At 48.1% G+C, this 23,411-nt stretch overlaps 1 protein-coding gene across 1 annotated transcript in view; it reads right to left on the minus strand.

Moving 5' to 3' along the window:
* Nucleotides 1–23,411, minus strand: part of PODXL (podocalyxin like) — a 49,641-nt gene that overhangs the window by 4,445 nt on the left and 21,785 nt on the right. The window contains exons 2-7 of the mRNA XM_072784609.1: nt 5,270–5,917; nt 3,589–3,935; nt 3,244–3,315; nt 1,271–1,418; nt 981–1,042; nt 628–795 (exon numbers count right to left, since the gene is read on the minus strand). Coding sequence (XP_072640710.1) covers nt 628–795; nt 981–1,042; nt 1,271–1,418; nt 3,244–3,315; nt 3,589–3,935; nt 5,270–5,917 — 1,445 coding nt within the window. The remainder of the gene's footprint in view (nt 1–627; nt 796–980; nt 1,043–1,270; nt 1,419–3,243; nt 3,316–3,588; nt 3,936–5,269; nt 5,918–23,411) is intronic.

Consider the following 23,411-nt stretch of genomic DNA (forward strand, 5'->3'; position numbering starts at 1 on the left):
GAAGAAAATGACTCTCATCAGGCCGGGTGAGCGAGGACCTCTCCAGGCCTAAGCAGTGTGGGTGCAGCAGGACACACCAGGAGAGGGTGCTTTCTCGAAGTCTTTATCTGACATGCAACCTGGGTCATGCAGTTGGGTCGCCCCAGAAGCTCTCAGCAAATATTCAGATCCAGAGATTCTGATTCAACCGGCATGTGAAGAGGCAGGTGTGGGAATTCTGCTAACTGTCCCCACGATGCACAGCCAGGGCTGAGAGCCACGGGTCTGGGTGGAATTCCCGGAAGACGGCTAAAAGGGCTACGCCGGGCCCCTTCGTTTCCGGGAATCCTCAGAGCGGCTCTGCAGGGTGGGGATTGGGTATCATCCCCACGCGTGTGGGGGGTGGGGCGCTCGGGGATTACGGGCGTGCTCAAGGTCAGACGGACACTAGGAGGCGAGGCCGGGGCTTATCCCGTCTTTCTGACCCAAAGGCCAGGATCTCCCCACCACCCATGGTACTTGGTAGCTCCTGTAAGGGACGCCTCTGCCTGTCAGAAGGGGTCCCTGGCCTTCCTGTAATGCGGGAGTGACGGGGTGAAGGCATCTGGAGGACTGGCCTGCCTCCCCGCTGGGGAGCCAAGTCCTCACCTGGTCCTTCCGCTGCGACAGGCGCTGGTGGCAGCAGCCGTAGAGGGCAGCCACGAGGAGCAGGAAGGATGCCATGCAGACAATGGTGATGATGAGGGGCATGCTGAAGCGGTCCTCCGTCTCCTCGGGTGGCCCCTGGTCCCCAAGCTTCATGTTACTGACTCCCACCTGCCAGAAGGGGGCAGAGACAGAACGCGGGTCGCCCCCACCCGGCTAGGAGCGCTTCTGCTTGGTGTTTGTGGGGGCCGTGCTGGCCCCTCTGGAGCCCCCCCGGCTGCCGGCTGCTTGCCAGCTGGGAGCGTCCTCCGCCACGGAGACCTCAGACCCCCAGCGCCCGGGAGGAACCCGCTCACCTCTTTGAGCTCGTCCCATTTGTCTTTGAGCAACTCGTACACGTCCCTGGGCAAGAGGTTCGCTGTGGGGAGCAGAGATGTTGCTAGTGGCCCAGCTCCGGGAGACGGGGCTCCGTGAGGAGGGCGCGCTGCACCCCAGGCTCCTGAGTGCCCGCGCCCTGGGGTGGCCCTGGGAGGGGGCGTGGCTTGACCCTTCTTAGGAAGTACCAGCCCGACCCGTCCTCGTGGGTGGTCAACGCCTGCCCCATTCCCACCCCACTTACACCCCAGCACCGCTACCCTCAACTCACTCTGGACAGTGATTTCTTTGATTGCCACCGCCTGGGTGTCTTGAATAGGTACCAGCCGTATATGGCACTGATCTTGAGCTGGGTTGAAGGTGGCCTTTGCTGCTCGGCACAGAAGTGTGATCAGTTTGTCATCCGAATTGTTCCCCGCCTATTGTGGGGATGCCACAAGTGATTCCTCCGGGATCAGGACAGCAGCCTAGGCTTTGGGGGCTGCCCTTTGGAGCCAGGGTCGGGAGACTGCTGTTGCCTGGTGGGACCCATGTCCCTCTTCCCTCAACTGGGGCCATTCCCAGACCCAGCAGGACTCGTGGGCTCCATGCTGTGCCGGGCCAGTCCCTGCCTTCTTTGACTCACGCAAATCTCTTCCCCGCTCCCCTCACCCTGTTTATCTCATCCGTGGCTGATCGATACCTTTCACCTGAGTGCCCCCGTCTCTCTCGGAGCTCTTCAGGGGTCAGGACCTGAGGCCCGCGTTAGCTCCCGAGGGGGGCCTGAAGAGGCACTGCCCAGCAGCCTGCCACTTGCCAGGTACTGATGCCCAGTCCGAAGACCTCAGGAGGGGAAGCCCCAGCTCTCGGCCCAAGGTTATCTCTCCCGAAGTTGAAACACGCATGCCCTTCCCTAGGCTAAGGCTGTGGCCGTGAAGCCAGGCCATCACTGAACAGGGGACGTGGGAATTGTCCTGAAGCTGCACGTGGCGAAATGTTAGGGGGGAGTTGTGTATACCTCTCGGCAGAGAGAGCATGGCTGATGTGGCTTTAGGGCTGAGGGTGAGGAAACAAAGGTGGACAGCTTTTACCTGGTCCTGTCATGTCAGAAACACCAAACTGGTGTTCTCTGACCCAATTTTGGAAGAAGGTACTGAGGTGAAGAAAAGGGCTCTTGGTACAGCTCACCTCGGGACTCCCACACGCCATCCTTGGGTTTCCGCCCAACATTTCCAAAGCTTACCAATTCCTCCACCTCACACCAGGGCGTCTAACCTTCCTTTTACAACACATGGGAAAAAATGCTTCTCCCAACCAATCACACAACCTGGCAAGTTTTAGCCAAAAAGAGGGCCTGAGAATGGCTGGACCTGCCATCAGTGTGATGCCTGCCTTGTTCAATAAGCCCAGCCCCAGGGTGACACAACTCTAGTCTAAATGTATGCTTTTGGAAAGTTCATGTGGGAAATTCCAGAAAAACGGACACTCAAAAGAAAACAACCATAAAAAAATACAGGGGGCATTAAGATGTTGTGAACCCAAGTTCTCCATCCTCTAGAAACCCTTGACTCGCGCGGTTCTGCTTCCCAGAGGGGTTCGCAAAAAGCGGTTGCTGGCCAGGAGAGGGCAGCAGTGAGCCACCCATCACCTGCACCCCGGAGCCTGAATCCTGCAAGACTGGCGGTGAGGCAGGAGCAAACCCGCTCCCGGACAGTCCTCCTACACAAGGGGACCCCCGGCCGGCGCACACCCCAGTCCCCTGAGCGCTGGCAGCGGCTCCCTGCTGCTCGGGAGCTCTGACTCCTCCCGCTCCTCTCCCACTGGGGCTGGCAGAGTAATCCAGGGACCAGCAAACAGAAAACCAGACCTTTAGAATAGGGAGCGTTAGTTCAGCTGACTCGTTCTCAGCCGGGGCCTCTGAAGCCCAGGGAGGTCGACTTGACTAAATCCCAGCCTCAGCTAGGGTCGAGGCCTCCAGACCCGAGAACACGTGAATAATTGCACAGCCCGAGCCCCGGAGCCCTGGGGAGCCCTGGGGAGCCCTGGATACCGCCGGTCCTGCAGCGGCCGGTGGACTTCACTTAGGGGCGCCGCGGTGCCTGGTGCCTGGTGCCCGGTGCCTGGTGCCTGGCGCCTGTCCGGAGCGGAGCGGGCCGCTTCCCACGGCTGTCGGTCCGTTTGCCCAAGGAACACTCCACCCGCCCTTTACCTTCCCCAACGCGCTGCTGAGCGCAGTGTGGCGGGGCCGCCGGGCCGGGTACTCACGCACAGGCCGCTTCTCGTCAGGTTCAGGAGGAGCATCTTGTCGGTCAGCCTTCCGGGGGATTCGCACTTTATCTAGGAGAAGCCACTGGGATTCAGGCTCAGGCTGAGCCTGCGGGGTCTCATCCCTTGAGACCTGAGCGCTCCCTTCCTCCCCCACCCCCAGGTAGGGGCACGGCGGAAGGCGCTCCTGGCAAGCTGGGGGTGTCACTGGCTGTCCAGCTGTCCAAGCCAGAGCCGGACAAAGCTGGGGGCGGGGTGCTTGGAGCCCTCGTGGGGCCCGGGGCTGCAGGGAAGACGACAAGCACTTCTTAGAGCCCGGATCTGCCCCACCCCTGCGGGAAGTACCCTGTCATCCCCCTGGGCCGAGGTGGGAGAAGGGACGCTGGGGGCTCGGGGAGCAGTGGCGGCGCGCTGAGTGCTGGAGCTTCTGGGTCCCTCGTCAGGAAGCGAGGCCGCAGGTCCCGATGACCCCGATGACGGAGGGCCGGTCGGCCGCAGCTTCGGAGGCTGCGACGGAGACTCCGACGACGGAGACTCCAGAGACTCCGTCTCCGACGGCAGCGAAGTGGTCCCAGGAACAGAGGAGATCCCAGGGGTGGAGGAAGAGGTCGCAGCGGGGCGGGGAGTGGGCGCAGGGACAGGCGGCGTCCCGCTGGAGGACTGTGGACCTCCCCAGAAGGTAACCGATGAGGCTGTAATCGGGAAAGCAAAAGGCTCTGAGAAAAGATGAGTGGGCCCTTTAAGAGCAGAGGACGGTCTCTCTTGTCCTTGTCTGGGGGAGTTATTGGGCCTTACCCCCCACTACCAGCTAGAGCGCAGCCCGTGCGGAACAAGAGGCAAACAGATGGAGTCTTTCCCTGTAACACACTCCAGGGTGGGTCAGACTGGATGAGCCGGCGTGAGACCCAATAAAAGAAGTGACGGTGACGGTGACGGTGACCGTGACGGTGACGGTGAGGTCCGCAGCAATAGCTAACATTCAGCAAGCACTTACTCCATCCATCCGGGGCACTGTCCTAAGTGCTTCCAGGTTACTTTCTCAGTTAACCCTTCTGAGGAAGGTACCATAATTAACCTGAGTTTATAAATATGGAAATGGGGCTCAGAGGGGCTTCATGATCTGCCCAAGGGCCCATGATAAGAAACAGCACATCAGGGACTTGAATCCAGGTTTATCCAACTCAGAGCCCCTGCTCTCACTGCAGGATGCAACCGCCTGCGGTGGGAGCAGGTGCAGTGCACATCGGTATGCATTCTGGGCACCCAATCTGGGCACCCGGGGGGGCTTCCTGACAAGGCAGACGCTCAGGTTCACACCCAGAAATTCTGATTCAATAGATCTGCCACAGGTCATGACCTTGAGGTTCGTGATCCATCAGTGAGTTTTAAATTTTTGTTTACTGGGTTAAGATCAGTATTTTTAAAAAGGAACCAAGGAAATGAGGAGGAGTAGAAAACATTAGGGCCTCTCACATACAGTAAGAATAAGCTCTGGTCAGTGAAACTTTTGTTATCAGTTATATGTGTTGTTACATGCATGTTACACGTTTGTATTCCCGGATCAAGTTATAAAGCTAAAAAAAAAAAGTATTTCGTAAGGTAGATTGCCAGCAGTTTGAGAAACACTGTTCTGGAGTACTCCTAATGCCGCACCACTACAACCACCCAAATCTTACCCATGAATGTTGGCTTGTCTGTGTGTTCAAACTGGGCAAAACACTGACCCCTCATCAGAATAACAGCACTGCTGGCCTCTGCTCATCATTGAAGGGAAAACCTGGGCCTGAACGAACTTGGTGTAGTCACAGAATTTAGGCCTCAGCATGAACTCCAACTTCCAGCTGAGCAACTGTATAGTGTATAAGCATTCAGAAGTCTCTTGTTAATTGGGGGGGGTAGGGGGATATGACTTGGGGTGTCTGGCTGGCTCAGTCAGAGGACTCTGGATCTCAGGGTGATAGGTTCAAGCCCCACACTGGATGAGGAGCCTACTTAATTAAAGAAGAAGAAAAAAAGCATTACTTACTTCGTGTGGGAGACGTGCCATATAATGAGGAGCTGGGAACCACCTTCGTGCCTAAACTACTTGAAGCTGTATGGCTTTTGTCTGGACTTTCGGAAGAACTCTCTGGAGGCTTCAAAGTAGTGGAGTTTGCACTGGGTTGGCGAGGACTTGTTGGGGTGATGATGGAAGTTAGAGCAGGAGTGATGCTGGAGGGCTTAACCTGAGGTGGAGGCTGAGAGGTCGTCTGCTCTGTGTTCTCACTGGTCATGTGGCTGACGGTAGTGCCAGGGTTACCCTGGGCTCCAGGTCCAGCTGTCTGGGTCACTGGGGTGTCAGGCTTCATGGAGTTAGTGGCTGATGGAAGTATAGACTTGTTTAAGTCTGGAATACCCTTTGAGTCACTCGTAGCTATAGTAGGGTTGGTTGACACCTTCTCATCTTGGTCAGGGGCTATGACAGTGTTTTTTTGGGTTGGGGCTAATGTCATCGACACTGAATTGCTGGATCCTGGTAATGGTCCTTTGCTGACTGTGGCTGACATCACCTTTTCCCCAGTGATTGCTAGATCTGTGTTTTGTATAGTCTTGGCTGTAGTTATTAGCCCTTTACCACCAGGTAACTCTGTGCTGGGCTGCCCTGAGGTTGGAGATGTTGCTGCGATGATGGTTCCTGTTTACAAAGAAAACACAGAAGCAAGGCAGGGTATTAGCTGGAGGTGTTTCCACATTTCTCCAGCTCTTCCCTAGGATCCAATGGCCTTGCTCCCATCATTGCCATTTGCAGAGGCTGAAGGCCTCTGAGGTGCCTGGATTTTCTAACACTCAAGAAACCTCTAGGGACAAGAGTGGAGCAAAGGAAGCCAAGATAAATTCTGCAGAACAGAAAGACCAGGCCAGCTAATGCCAGTGCACGTGAGAGCCTGCAGTGACTTCCCTGCCCCCTCCCCGCTCCAGCTCCAGGCCCGTGCCCTTCATGTGTCCCACATGCCCCCACAGAGCCAGGCCGCCAAGATCCCCTCGGCCTTCTTCTCGCTAGCGCCCAGGCACAGGACCCTGGCAGAAGACGCAGCCGACTCAGGCCCGCTGAACTGCCCTGTGGGAGGCATGGCAAGAGAGGCTTGCCCCTGTTCTCGTGGAAGTATAACCTAGGAGGAGAAACTGACCATTGTGACAGGACACAAATTGCTATTTGAGTACAATTGTTCTTTCTCTTTTTTAAAACATTTTGTTTATTTATCCATGATAGACACAGAGAGAGAGGCAGAGACACAGGCAGAGGGAGAAGCAGGCTCCATGCAGGGAGCCTGACGTGGGACTCGATCCCAGGACCCCAGGATCACGCCCTAAGCTGAAGGCAGGTGCTTAACCGCTAAGCCACCCAGGCGTCCCAAGCACGCAACTCTTGATCTTGGGTTTATGAGTTCAAGCCTTATGGTGGGGGTGGACCTTACTTTAAAAAAAGGGAGAGAGTGGGCAGCCCGAGTGGTTCAGCGGTTTAGCACTGCCTCCAGCCTAGGGCCTGATCCCGGAGACCTGGGATCGAGTCCCACGTCAGGCTCCCTGCATGGAGCCTGCTTCTCCCTCTGCCTCTCTCTCTCTCTCTCTCTCCCTCTCTCCCTCTCTCTCTCTCTCTGTCTCATGAATAAATAAATAAAATCTTTTTTAAAAAAGCGGGGGGAGAGAGATCAAATTCTAAATCCTAAATCAAAGCGCAGACTGAAAGTCTGAGATTTTCTGAGACTACAGTAAAGGAATCTCTTTTTGTTTGCAGTTGAAGAGCAGAGAAGATCAAAAGACAAATGTAAAAGTTTGATCCCATGAGTTGCCAAATTACAGTGTTAGTTTAACTCATAACTTCATCAGGTCTCTTTATGTGAAAAAAGCACCTTTGGAATTAGAATGGGTGACATATGCAGATGAATCAAAATATCCAGAAATCTCAATCTGCAATGGAGCTCACTTGCCAGTATACTCAACTGCTGTTCTCCTGTCTGCTAATGCAGTTCCTACCTTGCTCAAAAATTCTTAGTAGGCTCATCTGAACTCACTGACACAGGAAATCACATCTCCTCATCATCTCTTCGACTCTGAACTTTTTTCAAACCTGTAACAATGGTCAGACTCCAGTAACGCCCCAGAAAGACAAATACAGAGTCTGCCCTGGAAGAAGGCTTACACAATAAGAAATATCTGTAATAACTCTAGCAAATATGTATAGTTGTACAATATGAGTGTGCTAGATCAAGGAGGGGTAATCATATCAAGCTGAATTTATCAATATAGATATACATACGAGAGATTTTGGATTCAATATGCTGACTTAATAAGTACCTAGAAGTAGTAGTTCTAATCGTTTTCTTAGTTGGTGAACTGAAACCTGGACTCAATGGTAGTCTACATTAAACAAAGTTTAAGTTGCCAAAAATTCCCTGGAATAATGAGTAAGAAGAAATCCAAAATCTTAGAGAGACGGAGATGTTGGTTTATCATGGGGCAGCTAGGTTACTCAGTGGTTGAGTGTCTGCCTTTGGCTCAGGTCATGATCCTGGGGTCCTGGGATCGGGGAGCCTGCTTCTCCTTCTGCCTATGTCTCTTCCTCTCTCTCCGTGTCTCTCATGAATAAATATATAAAATCTTTAAAAAAAAAAAAAAAAGTTTATCATGAGGGCACCAGGTGGCTTAGTTGGTTAAGCATCCAACTCTTGGTTTTGGCTTGGGTCATGGTCTCGAGGTTATGGGATCAAGCCCTGTGGAGCATGTTGGGCGTGGAATCTGCTTCAGATTCTCTCTCCCTCTCTCTGCCCCTCCCCCGCCCCACTGGCTCTCCCTCTCTCTGCCCCTCCCCCGCCCCACTGGCACACTCGCTTTCTCACTCTCTCAAATAAATAAATAAATAAATCTTAAAAAAAAAAAAAAAAAAGAATGGTTTACCATTAATAATCTGCTCGGTCACATTGTTTTCCCCTAAGAGCTCAAATGACACTTGTTTCCCCAAGGCTTTGAGAAATATTTATTTTGTGAGTTCTAAAATGCATATCTTGGGGATCCCTGGGTGGCGCAGCGGTTTGGCGCCTGCCTTTGGCCCAGGGGCGATCCTGGAGACCCGGGATCGAATCCCACATCGGGCTCCCGGTGCATGGAGCCTGCTTCTCCCTCTGCCTGTGTCTCTGCCTCTCTCTCTCTCTCTCATCTCTGATGTGACTATCATAAATAAATAAAAAAAATTAAAAAAAAAATGCATATCTTTACATGTCCCTGAAATGAGGATGTGTTATAAATTACTGTAGGTCACACTTTAACCGTAGTCTTTTTTTCCTAAGACTTCATAAGGTTCTTCTAAGGTTCATAAAATTAATAGTTTGTCTTATCATTGACAGTATCTTGGATTTGATTAATTTTGGGATATTGTTGAGGAGACTAGTAGCATATTCTAAGACAGCGTTCATTAGCCAGGTGTGCTAGTAGGAGATAATGCTGATTTCAGTAGGGATGAATCACCAGGTTCCTTGGGTAGCAGTAGAGGCATTTCCATTTCTAGGAAAAAAGGTGGCTACGGTAGCATAACAGATGGCAGGACCAGCACGGTAATCAGAATAATCTTAACAAAAGCAATTTTGGACAAGGGATAATAACCATGTGTTCCTTAGGGGCAGCCCAGTAACATCCCACCTCAAGGCTCAGTAACCTGTGGCCTGTGTCAAATCACCACAATAGAGAACACAGCCAGGGCAGCCCCTGCGGCTCAGCGGTTTAGCGCCGCCTGCAGCCCGGGGCATGATCCTGGAGACCCCGGATCGAGTACCACATCGGGCTCCCTGCATGGAGCCTGCTTCTCCCTCTGCCTGTGTCTCTGCCTCTCTTTCTCTCCTCTCTGTGTCTCTCATCAATCAATAAATAAAATCTTAAAAAAAAAAAAAAACTATTAAAAAAAAAAAGAAAAAAGAAAACACAGCCAGCCACTCACCCAATTCCCAGAACTGAATCTTTCGACAGACTCAGGGTACCTTGAATGAAGTGTGTATTTGTTTCCCAAGCTTCTGTATCAAATGACCAAAACCTGGGTGGCTTAAAACAATATAATATATTCTCTCATGGTTCTAGAAGCTAGAAATCCATAATTGGCAGGGCCATGCTCTCTCTGAAGGTACTTGGGAAGAAGCTCTCTTTGCTTCTTTGTGGCAATCTTTGATATTCCTTGGCTTACAATTATATCCTTCCAGTTTATGGCTCTCTTCACATGGCCTTCTTCCCTGTGTACCCACCGCCCCCCCCCACCGTTATAAGGACACTACACTAGTCTTTGGGTTTAGGGTTCACCTGATCCAGTATCACCTAATCCAGTATGATCTTACCTTGATTATATCTGCAAAGTCACTATTTCCAAATAAAGTCACATTTGCTGATACTAAGTGGTGGGGATTAGGACTTGAACACATCTTTTGGGGAGGACACTAGTCAACCTTCTAATCTATTCCTCCACCCCCACTTATTTCACTATGAAAACCGGGGTTCTTAGTTTCAAACATTAGAAATCAACTCTGTCTGCATTAAACAGAAAATGGAACCCTGTATGCACCTCAGGTGAGGAGTGGCTTTCCATGTTCTCCTTTGTAAACGGGCTCTGAGCCCACCCATCTCTGTCCCCACCACCCATGACCACATGCCAAGGCCTGGCAGAGGTCACCGCCAAGATTTCCGCCCGTGCACAAACAACAGCAAGGCAGCCACCCCCTCCAGTGGCTCTCCCTTGGCCACCCTCAGTTGTTACTGGTGCTGCCTGGGTTCCACTTCCAGTAACAGCTCCTGCAGAAATGCAGAGTATCACCACCCTGGTCTCCCCAAGGTGTACCCGGGTCACTCATGGGCAAGCTTCTTTTTCAGGAGCTCCACTCTCCCATTCAGGGCTACGGTGTCAGAGTCTCCAGAATGCTTAGAATCTCCCAGGCCTCCAACAGTACAATCACCTGTGACTTGGCTCCAGAAGCCATGAGGAAGCAACCTGTTGGCCAGCCTAGCAAAGCCAACAACTGGGCCCCAATCCTGAGTGGCCACCACGAGCCACCGGGCTTCGGGAGACACTAGGCTCATCAGAGCCCCTCCTCTCCCCGCTTCTCCCTGTAGAGGAGGCAGGCCACAGCAAGCTAAAGCAGTTGGGTTATTTTATATCACAAGAGCAAAACACCAAAAAGGAAGTTGGGAGAACCCCACTCTTTACTATCCAAGCCACATGCAAGCCTTCCGGACACCCTGTAACCATGTGCCTTTCACCAAGTGGGAAATATAAACTCCAAGCAGCCAGTTTAAAAAAAAAAAAAAAAAAAAAATCACTTAGCTAACAGAATCACTTCAGATGGCTAAAGAATCAGGCTTAGGTCAGAAACCATACCCAGAACTCCTCTCCCAAACCTGTGTGACAAGTACATCATTTCTACCACCCTCGAGCATGGGGTATTCAGTATGCATCACTGATACCATTAGTAGTGGATACTGGATTTCATTTCATTTCTTTTTTTTTTTCTTTTTTAAGATTTTATTTATTTATTTGAGAGAGAGAGCACAAGCAGGAAGGAAGAGGGGCAGAGGGAGAAGTAGACTTCTCATTGAGCAGGGAGCCTGATGTGGGGCTGGATCCCAGGACCCCAGGATCACAAGACCTGAGCAGAAGGCAGACGCTTAACTGAGTGAGTTACCCAGGTGCCTCTGGATTTCATTTCTGAGAGATTTAAGACTTTAGGGTTGCTGTCAGGAAGAGTGCTAGGAGGTACTACAGGTATCCTCTGGGTGCCAACCATATTCCTCCCTGCTTCATTATGTAGCAGCATGCAGGATTCCTAATAAGATGAGTAAATCTTATAAGGTTAATGTTCCACTTACTTTGCCTTTGAGTTTCTTGGTGAAATTCTGTTCTCTGTGGAATATGATGACAGTGAATAGGATTGCCAATAGAATATGGCAGGTGGGAAGACACAATAATCTTTTACTAAGATTAAAAGGGATCCCTGGGTGGCGCAGCGGTTTAGTGCCTGCCTTTGGCCCAGGGCGCGATCCTGGAGACCCGGGATCGAATCCCACGTCGGGCTCCCGGTGCATGGAGCCTGCTTCTCCCTCTGCCTATGTCTCTGCCTCTCTCTCTCTCTGTGACTATCATAAATAAATAAAAATTAAAAAAAAAAAAAGAAGAAGATTAAAAATGGGGCGCTTGGATGGCTCAGTTGGTTAAGCATCTGCCTTTGGCTCAGGTCATGATCTCGGGGTCGTGGGATCAAGCCCTGTATTGGGCTCCCTGCTCAGCAGGAAGTCTGCTTCTCCTTCTCCCTCTGTCACTACCCCTCCACTCATGTTCTCTCTCTTGATCTCTCTCGCTCTCAAATAAAATCTTAAAAAAAAAAAAGTTTAAAGAGTGAGATTAAAAATCCTTGCACTCCATATCTATCCCAAGAGGTCCATCCATATGCCTCCTCCACAAACTTCCTTGCACTGATTCTCCATTCTTATTCCTTCTAAGTTCCTAATCTACTATCTAAAAATCTTAGCTACTGCCTGGGAATCTGGTCAGATCCTCACCTCAGCATAGCTTGCCTTCAAAAACCCACCCACCCACAAAAAAAAAAAAAAAAAAAAAAAAACTGGCCATGAAATCTACTGTTCAAAGTCCTGCCCATTGGGAAGAACTTTCTTTCCTTCCTTACTATACTTGTATCCCCTAAACAGGGCTATTATCCCACATCAGTCCACTCTTGCCTGGCTCCAGCATATTATATACATAAACACAACGTGCCTTTATTCACTCCTCAGACAACTGATCACAAGGAAGTACTCTTTGGGACCTTTGGGGATGAGTTGAGGGACAGGTGGCAATATGGCAGGTATAGGCATGCTGAGGTCATGAGCCACATTGTAATTTAAAATGTATCCTCCCTTAGGACCTGCTTGGATCTGGTCCTCTATATACTCTTCAATTTCATAATGGAAAGGTGTAAAATAAGCCCCCCAAAAATTGGAGGAATGAAATAATAAAGATAAAAACAGAAATTAGTGAAATAGAAAACAAAAGATAATAGCAAATATCAACAAAGTCAAAAACAGTATTTTCTTTTTTTAATATAAGAAATTGAGGGATGTGGGTGGTTCCGTTCGTTAAGCATCTGCCTTCGGCTCATGTCATGATCCCAGGGTCCTAGGATCCAGCCCTGCTACAAGGCTCCCTGCTCAGTGGGGAGTCTGCTTCTCTCTCTCCCTCTGTCTGCCACTCTACCTACTTGTGCGTGCTCTCACGCACTCTCTCTCTCTCTCTCTGGCAAATAAATAAAATCTTTTTTTAAATTTTTGAAAAAATAAGGACGCCTGGGTGGCTCAGTGGTTGATTATCTCCCTTCGGCTCAGGGCATGATCCTGGGGTCCTGGAATTGAGTCCCACATCAGGCTCCCTGCGAGGAGCCTGCTTCTCCTCTACCTGTGTCTCTGCCTCTCTCTCTTTCTCCCTATCTCATGAATAAATAGATAAAATCTTTTTTTCTTAAATTTGAAAAAATAAAATAAAATAATTTTTAATTTATTTTTTTATTACTTTTTTTTTAAAGTAATCTCTACACCAGGACACCTGGGTGGCTCAGCATTGAGCATCTGCCTTCAGCCTAGGGCATGATCCTGGTGACCTGGGATCGAGTCCCGCATAGGGCTCCCTGCATGGAGCCTGCTCCTCTCTCTGCCTGTGTCTCTGTCTCCCTCTCACTCTGTGTCTCTCATGAATAAATAAGTAAAATATTAAAAAAAAAAAAAAGTAATCTCTACACCCAGCATGGGGCTCAAATTCATGACTTGAGATCAAGAGTCAGATGCTTGGGACACCTGGATGGCTCAGCTGTTGAGTGTCTGCCTTCAGCTCAGTGCATGATCCCAGAGTCTGGGGATGGAGTCCTGCACTGGGGTCCTGCTGGGGGCCTGCTTCTCCCTCTGCCTATGTCTCTCCCTCTCTCTCTGCGTCTCTCATGAATAAATAAAATATTTAAACAAACAAACAAAAAAAGTCAGATGCTCTGACTGAGCCAGCCAGATGGTCCCAAAACAGACCTTCTTTAAAAACTAATAAAAAAAAAAAAAAAAAAAAAACCTAATAAAATAGTACACCAATAAAAATTATATTATTAAAAAAAAGAAATAAGAAATATATAAAGTACATACATAAAAATTAAAATAAAGCAATTAATAAAAAAGAATCAAAGAAAATAAATGAAAATAAAGCACAAAAAAAAAAACAACTAATAAAATAGTAAAAGACTTTGGTGAGGTTGATCAAAGGGTAAAACAACCCAGAATGCATAAATACAAAATATGAGGTATAAAAATAATAACAGATATTTATAGCATAGGCTATTATTATAAGCAAATGCTGATAAATTTGAAGCACATGAGATGGACACATTCCCAAGAAAATACAACTTACCAGAGTGACTCAAGAAGAAACAGACATAACAATTTGTCCTATACGCATAAAGAAATTAAATTGGTAGTTAAGACTTTTCTCATATAGGAAATCTAAGTCCAGATTCAAGGATCAAAGCCTTTTATGTGAACTTCTCTGTAGCATAGTCTATTCTGCCTTAATGTGTGTCGGTTAAAAGAACTAGTTCATACACAGTGATCACTCAACAAAACACAAAAAGTACCAACCAAAGAAAAGGACTGATAAATTTGGCTTCATCAAAATTAAGAATCTGTGTGTGTCAAAAGAACCACAGGATTTCCAGTTTCAGTCCATGAGAATAGAGGGCCGGAAAGAACAATGCTCCCACCCTTATAGCAAGAAAAAAAGCTTGAGAAATGGAAAATTCATGACTTTTCTTGAACCACTGGGGCACTGAGGTTGTGGGCAAACAACTCTCCTGAAAACTGGAGCTAGGCAGCAGCAGGGAGAAACGGGACCCAAGCCTTTGTCTGCGTGGGACAGAGTTTGGTCAGAGAAGGAATGGATTGCTCAAGGTGGGGTATGGGCTAGTGTGAAGCCTGGGAGCTGCAGATGCTGAGAGGTCCCCATCCTGTGTAGGCTGCACAGGAGGAAGGCCGGGGAGAACCGTGATGAGCTGGCTTGGGGAAGAAAGCAGTGGTCACTGCGGAAGCCCCATAGGGCCCCAAGCCCCTAGGGGGAGAAAAGTCTTCCTTGGTGAAAGTCAACAAAATCTGTAGCCCGAGGACACTGTGGCAACCCACCAAAGCTGGGGAAGGAAAATGATAGCCAACAATGAGACTCTGCCCAGATCCATCTCTCCTATTTCTTCTAGGAAACAGAAGCATTGAACTGCAGGAGAAAGGCAAAAACTTAAGAGCCCAGGGGCACTGATGGAAACCCAGTGCAGCTGGGCAAAGGAACAGGAAAAATAAGAAAGCTCTTTACCCCTGGGGAGGGCAGGGATACGTGCTAAATCCAGCGTAACTTCTAGAAAAGAGGCAGAACACCAATGACGGCCACACCCTCGAGGCCCAGGTCCCAGCGCCTTTGTAAGAACCATGTTTAAGCAAAACAGAGACTGCCCTTCTCCCTGCCACTAACCCAAAGTGCCAGCAATAGCAAGTGTGAAGTAAAAAGAAGTTGAATAGAGGGGCGCCTGGATGGCTTAACTTGGTTGAGCCTCTGCCTTCAGCTCAGGTCATGATCCCAGGGTCCTGGGATTGCCCTCATCTGCCTTTCCTCAGCAGGGAACCTGCTTCTCCCTCTCCCTCTGTCTCTTCCCCCCGCCCCTCATGCTCTGTCTCCCTCACTCTCAAATAAATAAAGTCTTTAAAAAATAAAAATAAAAAATAATAAGTTGAAGAGAGCTGTAGGGAATTGTGAAAGACAGGCTCTCTGCAGGGCAGCAAAAAAGGAAGACCTGCAGCCAAGCAGGGAGACACACAGCTACTACCGGGGCCTGGCAGCCTGCAGTGCAGCAAGTGTGAGCGGCAGCCCCGACGAGCTAGATTAACCCAGACCCTCACACCGAAGGCACAGCAGGAGAGCCACGTGCTCAGCAAACCCGTCTACTCTCTAGGTCTTGTGGATTTGCCCGTTCTGGACATTTCACAAAAATGGAATCCTACAAGGAAGGGTGTCTCACAACTGGCTTTTTCCACTTTAGTTTCACCCATGTTAAAGCATGTGTCAGTCCTGGATTTCTTTTTATTGCCGAGTCATACTCCAGTGTATGGATATACCACCTTTTGTTGATTCTTTGATCAGCTGATGAACATTTGGGTTGTTTCAATGTTTGGCTGCTTGAATAATGCTACTACGAACGCTCGAACACTCGTGGTCAAGTTTCTGTGTAGACATATGTTTTCATTTCTCTTGTATATATACTTTGGAGTGGAATTTCTAGATCATATGGTAACTCTATATTTAGCATTTTGAGGAACTGCCAAACTGTTTTCAAAAGTGACTGCACCATAGTACGTGCCCATGAGCCGCGCATGAGGGTTCCAATTTCTCCACCTCCTCACTAACAACTGTTATCATCTGTCTTGTTCATTTCAGCCATTTTACTGGGCATGAAGTGGTATCCCACTGTGGTATTTCCCGAATGACTAATCAAACCCAGCAATATATAAAAAGGATAATACATCATGATCAAGCAGGGTTCATCTCATGGCTAATTCAGTACATGAAAAGCAATCAATGCAATTCACCATATTAACAACAAAATGAAAAACCATATGATCACTCAATTTATGCAGAAAAATCACTTGACAAAATTCATCATTCATTTATGATTTAAAAAAAAAAATCTGAGCAAACTAGGAATGGAAGGGAATTCTAACCTAATAAATGATAGCTTCAAATTAAGCCAATAGCTAATATACTATATGTGGAGAGACTGAATGCTTCGCCCTTAAACAGGGCGCCTGAGAACAGGGCAAGGATGTCTTCCGTCACCACTCCTATTTAACAAGGAGGGGAAACACCTCTTAAATAACTTAAACTCAATAATAAAAGGATAACTCAGTTTTTGTTAATGGGCAAAAGATCGACAAGGAGGGTGACTGGGTGGCTCGGTGGCTTGAACGTCTGCTTTCGGCTCAGGATGTGATCCCGGGGTCCTGGGATCGAGTCCCACATCAGGCTCCCCATCAGAAGCTCCCCTGCTTCTCCCTCTGCCTATGTCTCTGCCTTTCTCTCTGTGTCTCTCATGAATAAATAAATAAAATCTTAAAAAGAGGGAGAGAGAGAGAATTAACTTTACTTAGCAAAAATTTAGGGGAAAAAATTCACTGGGATCTTCAGGAGATCCTAGGATGTAATGGAGACTATGAAAATAAACTTAACTATGTTACAAATGTATAACATCACCTTTTGGGAGGGATGGAGGAAACAGTTATTGACCAGCTACTATAAAACTAAAGGCAGAAAGAAGAAACAGTACTCAAAGGGGTAAATACGTTCCTCAGAAGAGTATGGGTTGTCAATTAAAAATTGACTTGATGTGTGTACCAAGGTTGGTAAATAAGAAAATAAATGACGGAAAACATAAGCCAGGTTTCTCGCTGTTAGAGAAGGAAGTTGCAAATAAGGCAGGTGGGGAAGAAGCTACCTGAACCCTGTGATGTTTGATTGGTGACAGATGTCTGTATGAACTTATGTTTTAACATATGCATACAGATAAAGAAATATCCAGAGAGATGTGTGCACACATGGGTCAGTTCACAAACATTTATTTCTTAGCTCTCCACCAAGAGGGTCTAGAAGCAGTGACACACCAGCAATATTAAGGATACCCAACCAGTCTCCAAAGTTGTGAACCAGAGCTCCTTGGAGAAATGGCTTGATTCTAGGGATGTATAGGGACAATGCAAGATGAGCCTGGAACATCTTGTAATGCCAGAAAGTAAAGGAGTGCTTAAAAAAAAAAAAAAAAAAAAAAGGTAGGCCAAGTCCAAAAGGCCTAGGGAGCAACCATTTCCTAATGTGTATCATTGTTGAACCACTGTGTTGTTCACCTAAAACGAATACACGATTGTATGTCAACTCTACTTCCATAAAAACTAAGTAACACAACCCTAGGCTAATCGTGGGGGAAAAACACAACCCAGCAGACACACCTAAATTGAAGGCCATGCTACAAAATATCTGGCTCGTACCCTAAACAACCAGAAAGATAACTAACAATAAGGAAAAACAGAAAAACTGCCACATATTGGAAGACACTAGCAAGACATCCTGATTAAATGCAATGTATTCTGGAACAAAAAAGACCATCGGGGAAATTATGATAAAACAAGAATAAAGTCCGTAGTTTAGTTAATAGGATTTGCCAGTGTTAATTTCTCATTTGTGATGAATGTACCATGGTTATGTAGGACGGTAATATTAGGCAAAGCTGAAGGAAAGGAATATGAAACATTCTGCATCGTCTTTGGAACTTTTTGGTAAATCTAAAATTACTTAAAAAGAAAAGGTTTAGGGCAGCCCCGGTGGCGCAGTGGTTTGGTGCCGCCTGCAGCCTGGGGTGTGATCCTGGGGACCTGGGATTGAGTCCCATGTCGGGCTCCCTGCATGGAGCCTGCTTCTCCCTCTGCCTGTGTCTCTGCCTCTCAGTCTCTCTCTCTCTGAATAAAATAAATAAATCTTTAAAAAAAATTTTTTTTTAATTTTTATTTATTTATGATAGTCACACAGAGAGACAGAGAGAGAGAGAGGCAGAGACACAGGCAGAGGGAGAAGCGGGCTCCCTGCATCGGGAGCCTGACGTGGGATTCGATCCCGGGTCTCCAGGATCGCGCCCTGGGCCAAAGGCGGGCGTTAAACCACTGTGCCACCCAGGGATTCCAAATCTTTAAAAATTAAAAAAAAAAAAAGAGGGATCCCTGGGTGGCGCAGCGGTTTGGCGCCTGCCTTTGGCCCAGGGCGCGATCCTGGAGACCCGGGATCGAATCCCATATCAGGCTCCCGGTGCATGGAGCCTGCTTCTCCCTCTGCCTGTGTCTCTGCCTCTCTCTCTCTCTGTGACTATCATAAGTAAATAAATAAAAATTAAAAAAAAATATATTAAAAAAAAAAAAGAAAAAAGAAAAAAAGAAATGGTTTAAAAAAAGAGAGAAACCAAAAGGAAAATGAAGAAGAATCTGAAGATAGTTACAACATATGTAGTCATAAAAGATTAGTCTCTAAAATATATTTCTTTTTTAAGCGATTTTATTTATTTGTTTGTTTGTTTAGAGAATGAGGGGAGGGGCAGAGGGAGAAGAAAATCTTTTTTTTTTTTTTTTTTTTTGGGAGAAGAAAATCTTTTTTTTTTTAAATATTATTTTTTTTTAATTTTTATTTATTTATGATAGTCACAGAGAGAGAGAGGCGCAGAGACACAGGCAGAGGGAGAAGCAGGCTCCATGCACCGGGAGCCCGATGTGGGATTCGATCCCGGGTCTCCAGGATCGCGCCCTGGGCCAAAGGCAGGCGCCAAACCGCTGCGCCACCCAGGGATCCCATGGGAGAAGAAAATCTTAACCAGACTCCCTGCTGAGCTTGCAGACAGACACTTGTGGATGGATCCCAGGACCCTGAAATCACAACCTGAGCCCAAACCGAGAGTCTGTCACTTAACCTATTGAGCCACCCGGGCGCCCCGAAGATATATTTCTTAAAAACTTCTGTATAGAAGGGGCACCGGGGTGGTTCAGTCATTGAGCCTCTGCCTTCAGCTAGGGTTGTGGTCCCAGGGTTCTGGGATCGAGTCCGGAGTGGATCTCCCTGCTCTGTGGGGAGTCTGCTTCTCTCTCTGCCTCTCTCTCTGCCCCTCTACCCCACTCGTGCTCTCTCTCTCTCTCCAATAAATAAGTAAAAATCTTTAAAAGAAAAAAAAATTTTTTTAATAATAAAAATTTGTCTAAAAAGCAGCACAAGGGGACCCTTGGGTGGCTTAGCGGTTTGGCGCCTGCCTTTGGCCCAGGGTACGATCCTGGAGTCCCGGGATCGAGTCCCACGTCAGGCTCCCGGCATGGAGCCTGCTTCTCCCTCCTCCTGTGTCTCTGCCTCTCTCTATGTCTATCATGAATAAATAAATAAATAAATCTTAAAAAAAAAAGGGGGGGCAGCACAAAATATGTAAGTAATTAGAGAAATGCAAAATGAAGAACGATTCCATCACTAGATTGGCAAAATTTTTTAAAGTCAAGCAGTAATTTAAAAATAATAATAATAAATAAATAAAAATAAAGTCACGCAATAACAAATGGCAACAAGAAGATGGAGTAGGGAACCCTAGGTGGCGCAGCGGTTTGGCGCCTGCCTTTGGCCCAGGGCGTGATCCTGGAGACCCGGGATCGAATCCCACGTCGGGCTCCCAGCATGGAGCCTGCTTCTCCCTCTGCCTGTGTCTCTGCCCCTCTCTCTCTCTCTCTCTCTCTCTGTGTGTGACTATCATAAAAAAAAAAAAAAACATTAAAAAGAATATGGAGTAGTGTAAACCAGTACAAGCAGCAGTGAAACATGCACTTGTCTTTCAATCTACAACTTCCAGTTGTACCCCAGGCATTTATCCTAGGGAGCCATGTATGGCTCAGGACGCATTCACAAGAATGCCCCCAACAGGATGGCTTTATGGGCTTCATCCAGGTAGCAAACAAATGTTTGTCAACAGTTTGCCCAGACAGTACATTCATATACTGGAATACTACACAGCACCCAAAAGCAGTGCATGGTCTATTATGGATTTTTAATTTTTTTTAAATTCATTTATGATAGTCACACAGAGAGAGAGAGAGGCAGAGACACAGGCAGAGGGAGAAGCAGGCTCCATGCAGGGAGCCTGACGTGGGACTCGATCCCGGGTCTCCAGGATCGTGCCCTGGGCCAAAGGCAGGCGCCAAACCGCTGCGCCACCCGGGGATCCCTTATTATGTTATACATATTATAATACATAATATAATACATGTATTGACATGAATTAATTTAAAAATACAGGGGATCCAAAAAAAAAAAAATACAGGGGATCCCTGGGTGCTCAGCCCAATGCGGGACACAATCCCAGGAACGGGGTCACGCCCTGAGCCAAAGGCAGATAGATGCTAACCACTGAGCCACCTATGTGCCCCTGATCTTAGGGTTCTAAATTCAAGCCTTGTATTGTGTGTAGAGACCACTAAAAAGAAATAAACTTAAAAAAAAAAAAAAAACTAAATAAAAGAACAAGAATACTTAGTCTGATTTTTATATTTTAATAGGGCTCAAAAATGGGCAAAGTGGAACAATATATTTTTAGAGATAGAAACATAAAAAAAATTATTAAGATTCTTACAGAAGATTTTTTTTTAAAGATTTTATTTTTTCATGAGAGACACAGAGCGAGAGAGAGAGAGAGAGAGAGAGGCAGAGACACAGGCAGAGAGAGAAGCAGGCTCCATGGAGGGAGCCTGATGGACTTGATCCTGGCTCTCCAGGATCAGGCCCTGGGCTGCAGGCAGCACTAAACCGCTGTGCCACGGGGGCTGCCTTTACAGAAGATTTAATACTAATATAGGACAATGACTACTTCTAGAGGAAAAGAGGGAGATTCAACAGGGGCTTCTGGTCTCTGCCCCAAGGAGAGAATGGCCGGCTGATGGTGCTGAATGAAGAGCTGAACCATGGAAGTCCCTGGCAGTCCCAACTTGCAGTTTCAATGGGAACAGTGTGGGTAGAAGCCTAACAAGGGTTGACTGAAGGGAAGTGTGCTTGTGCATAGATAATATCAATCAGTAGATAGGAAAAGGAGCAGAAATCACCAGAAATCACTGGAGGGGGTTGGAATAGTCAAGAAAGTTCTGCTTTTCTTTTTGAAGGTAGAAAGGCTGAGAAAAAAGCTGCTTTTGCTTTGTTCCCTCTGTAATGTCTCATTGGGTCCTTTAGGTACGGAAGGGAATACACAGGTGTGTAAATCCAGATTTCCTACTCGCCCCCCCGCCCCCCTGCCCCGTGGAGGGCGTGACCTTCATTAGATGGGCAGACACGGAAGTAGAAGCCTTTGCAATGGGATGAAGGTGGGTACAGACTAAGTACACTTGTCACTTTGGTAGCAGGACGGTAAGTGTTCGCAGTCAAGTCCTCTGGTATAGAGGAAGTGACGTGCAAGGCAAGAGTATAAAATGCTCATTTTGGGAAGGGGGAAAGTGAGCCTACTGGGAAATGGTTCTTGAACTTTAGTTGGGTGGCTCAGTCGGTTAAGCATCTGCCTTCGGCTTAGATGGTGATCCCTGGGTCCTGGGATCGAGCCCTGCTTTGGGCTCCCTGCTCAGCAGGGAACCTGCTTCTCCTTCTCCCTCTGCCTGCTGCTCCCCCTGCTTGTGCACTCCTTCTCTCTCTCTCTCTCTCTCTCTCTCTCTCTGTCAAATAAATAGATAAAATCTTAAAAAAAAAAAATCACCCAGAAGGCTTGTTAAACCCCAAGTGCAGACCCCAACCCAAGAATTTCTGATTCAGCAGGTCTGGGACAGAGCGTGAGAATTTACAGGTCTAGGGGCGCCCGGGGGAGGACTCAGTCAGTTAACCATCTGCCTTCAAGTCAGGTTATGATCCCAGGAGACCCCGGGGTCTTGGGATCCAGCCCAGGGTCAGGCTCCCTGATGAGCAAGGAGTCTGCTTCTCCCTCTCCCTCTGCTCTTCCCTCACTCCTGCGCGCTCTCCTCCTGCACTCTGTCTCTCTCAAATAAATGAATAAAATCTTAACCAAAAAAAGAAAAAGTATGTACGTGTCTAACAAGTTCCCAAATGATTCTGCTGCTGCTGGTAAGAAGACTGCACTTTGGAACCACGGTACTAGAGAAAGGAAGGATGAATGCCAAGTAGTGACAAACTGGGGCCTGGAATCATGAATTTAAAATTAATCCAAAAAAAATAAAAATAAAATAAAATTAATCCAATCAGCTCACATATGGTTTTACCCTAGCAGTGTCTTGATGCCTGGGTGTGTGCATGGAAACAGCAGAGTTCATCTGGGAATGGGGTTTGCTAGGTGAGTCCACCGGCGGGACAGGGTGCAAGGGACTTGATCTTTGGGAGGTCAGGGTACAGGATGGATGAGGAAGGGATGGGTCGCCAGACTGGCTGTTTTAGGCTCAAGCATTAGGTGCCGTGTACTTGAACGAAGGAATTGGAAGGTAGAGGGACAGTGATCGAAGAATGCGATGCTTCAATTTCAGAGGTGGTGGCCTTTGGGGTGGTGGTCACGTTCAGGGTGTGAAACAGGAGTGACCAAATGAAGTGGAGATGGGGAAAGTCAAGACAATGGGAGCCCAGGGCACCTCACTGTTTATACAGGTGGGTGCAGAGGTCACCCAGAATCGAGACGGAGAGGAAGGAGTGAAAGTCTGCAAGGGTGGGGGTGCCGAGGAAGAGGTCAGAGGTAACTGCAGCCCAGGGAGCTGGTGAATCAGGCTTAGGAGAAAGGAGTGCATGCTGGGGGTGCAGCAGCAAGGTGCCCTTCCTCCGCACCCCTGCCTGCCTGCAGTGGGGCAGTGGCAGGGGACAGCCACCTGTCTTCTCCCCTGGGGAGAGCAGATCACTGCTCTCAGCCTTTGGCGAGGGCCTGCTTCCTCCCATTCCTGGCTACTGACACTGACAGACCTGGGGAGACTCGCACTATTAATAGCAGGAAAGGAAACTGGAAAGAATGCCCCAGGAAGAGGGTGTGTGGAGGGAGGGCAGGAAGGCAGTGAGCTGGGAGGGAGGGCCAGGCCTGGACACCAGTGTCCACCCCTCCTTCCTTTGTTGCCTCCAGCTCATCAGTCCCAGGGCCACTGATCTCCAGGGAAATAACACCGAAAAGCTGGGGGGCGGGGGGTGGGGAGGCGGTAAAATGGCAGAAACCAGGTGGGAGAAGCTGTGTCTTCCTGGATTGGTGTGAGAAAGGAAAGCACCCAGATTGGGAATCCAGAGATCTGAGCTTTCTGGTCCTGACTCTGCCTCTGATCCCTCCAAGGCCTCGGCCCCCACGAAGCACATCTGTTAAAAGGTCAAGATTTCTAAGGTAGAGGCACTTTCCTAAGCATGACACAGGTAAGTCTGCTTTTGCAGTGACAACAGAGCCACTGTAACGAATCACATCAGAGGCCTTGCTCTGGGCGTCTCTTTCCAAGAAATGACCGACCTCAAATCTCATTTTCCAGCTTGTGCCATCTGTTCCCTGAGCCCCTCCCCTCCCACTAGCCTGATGCTACCTCAG

The sequence above is a fragment of the Canis lupus genome, chromosome 18 (genome assembly GCF_048164855.1).
Source record: "Canis lupus baileyi chromosome 18, mCanLup2.hap1, whole genome shotgun sequence".
Classification (NCBI taxonomy): domain Eukaryota; kingdom Metazoa; phylum Chordata; class Mammalia; order Carnivora; family Canidae; genus Canis; species Canis lupus.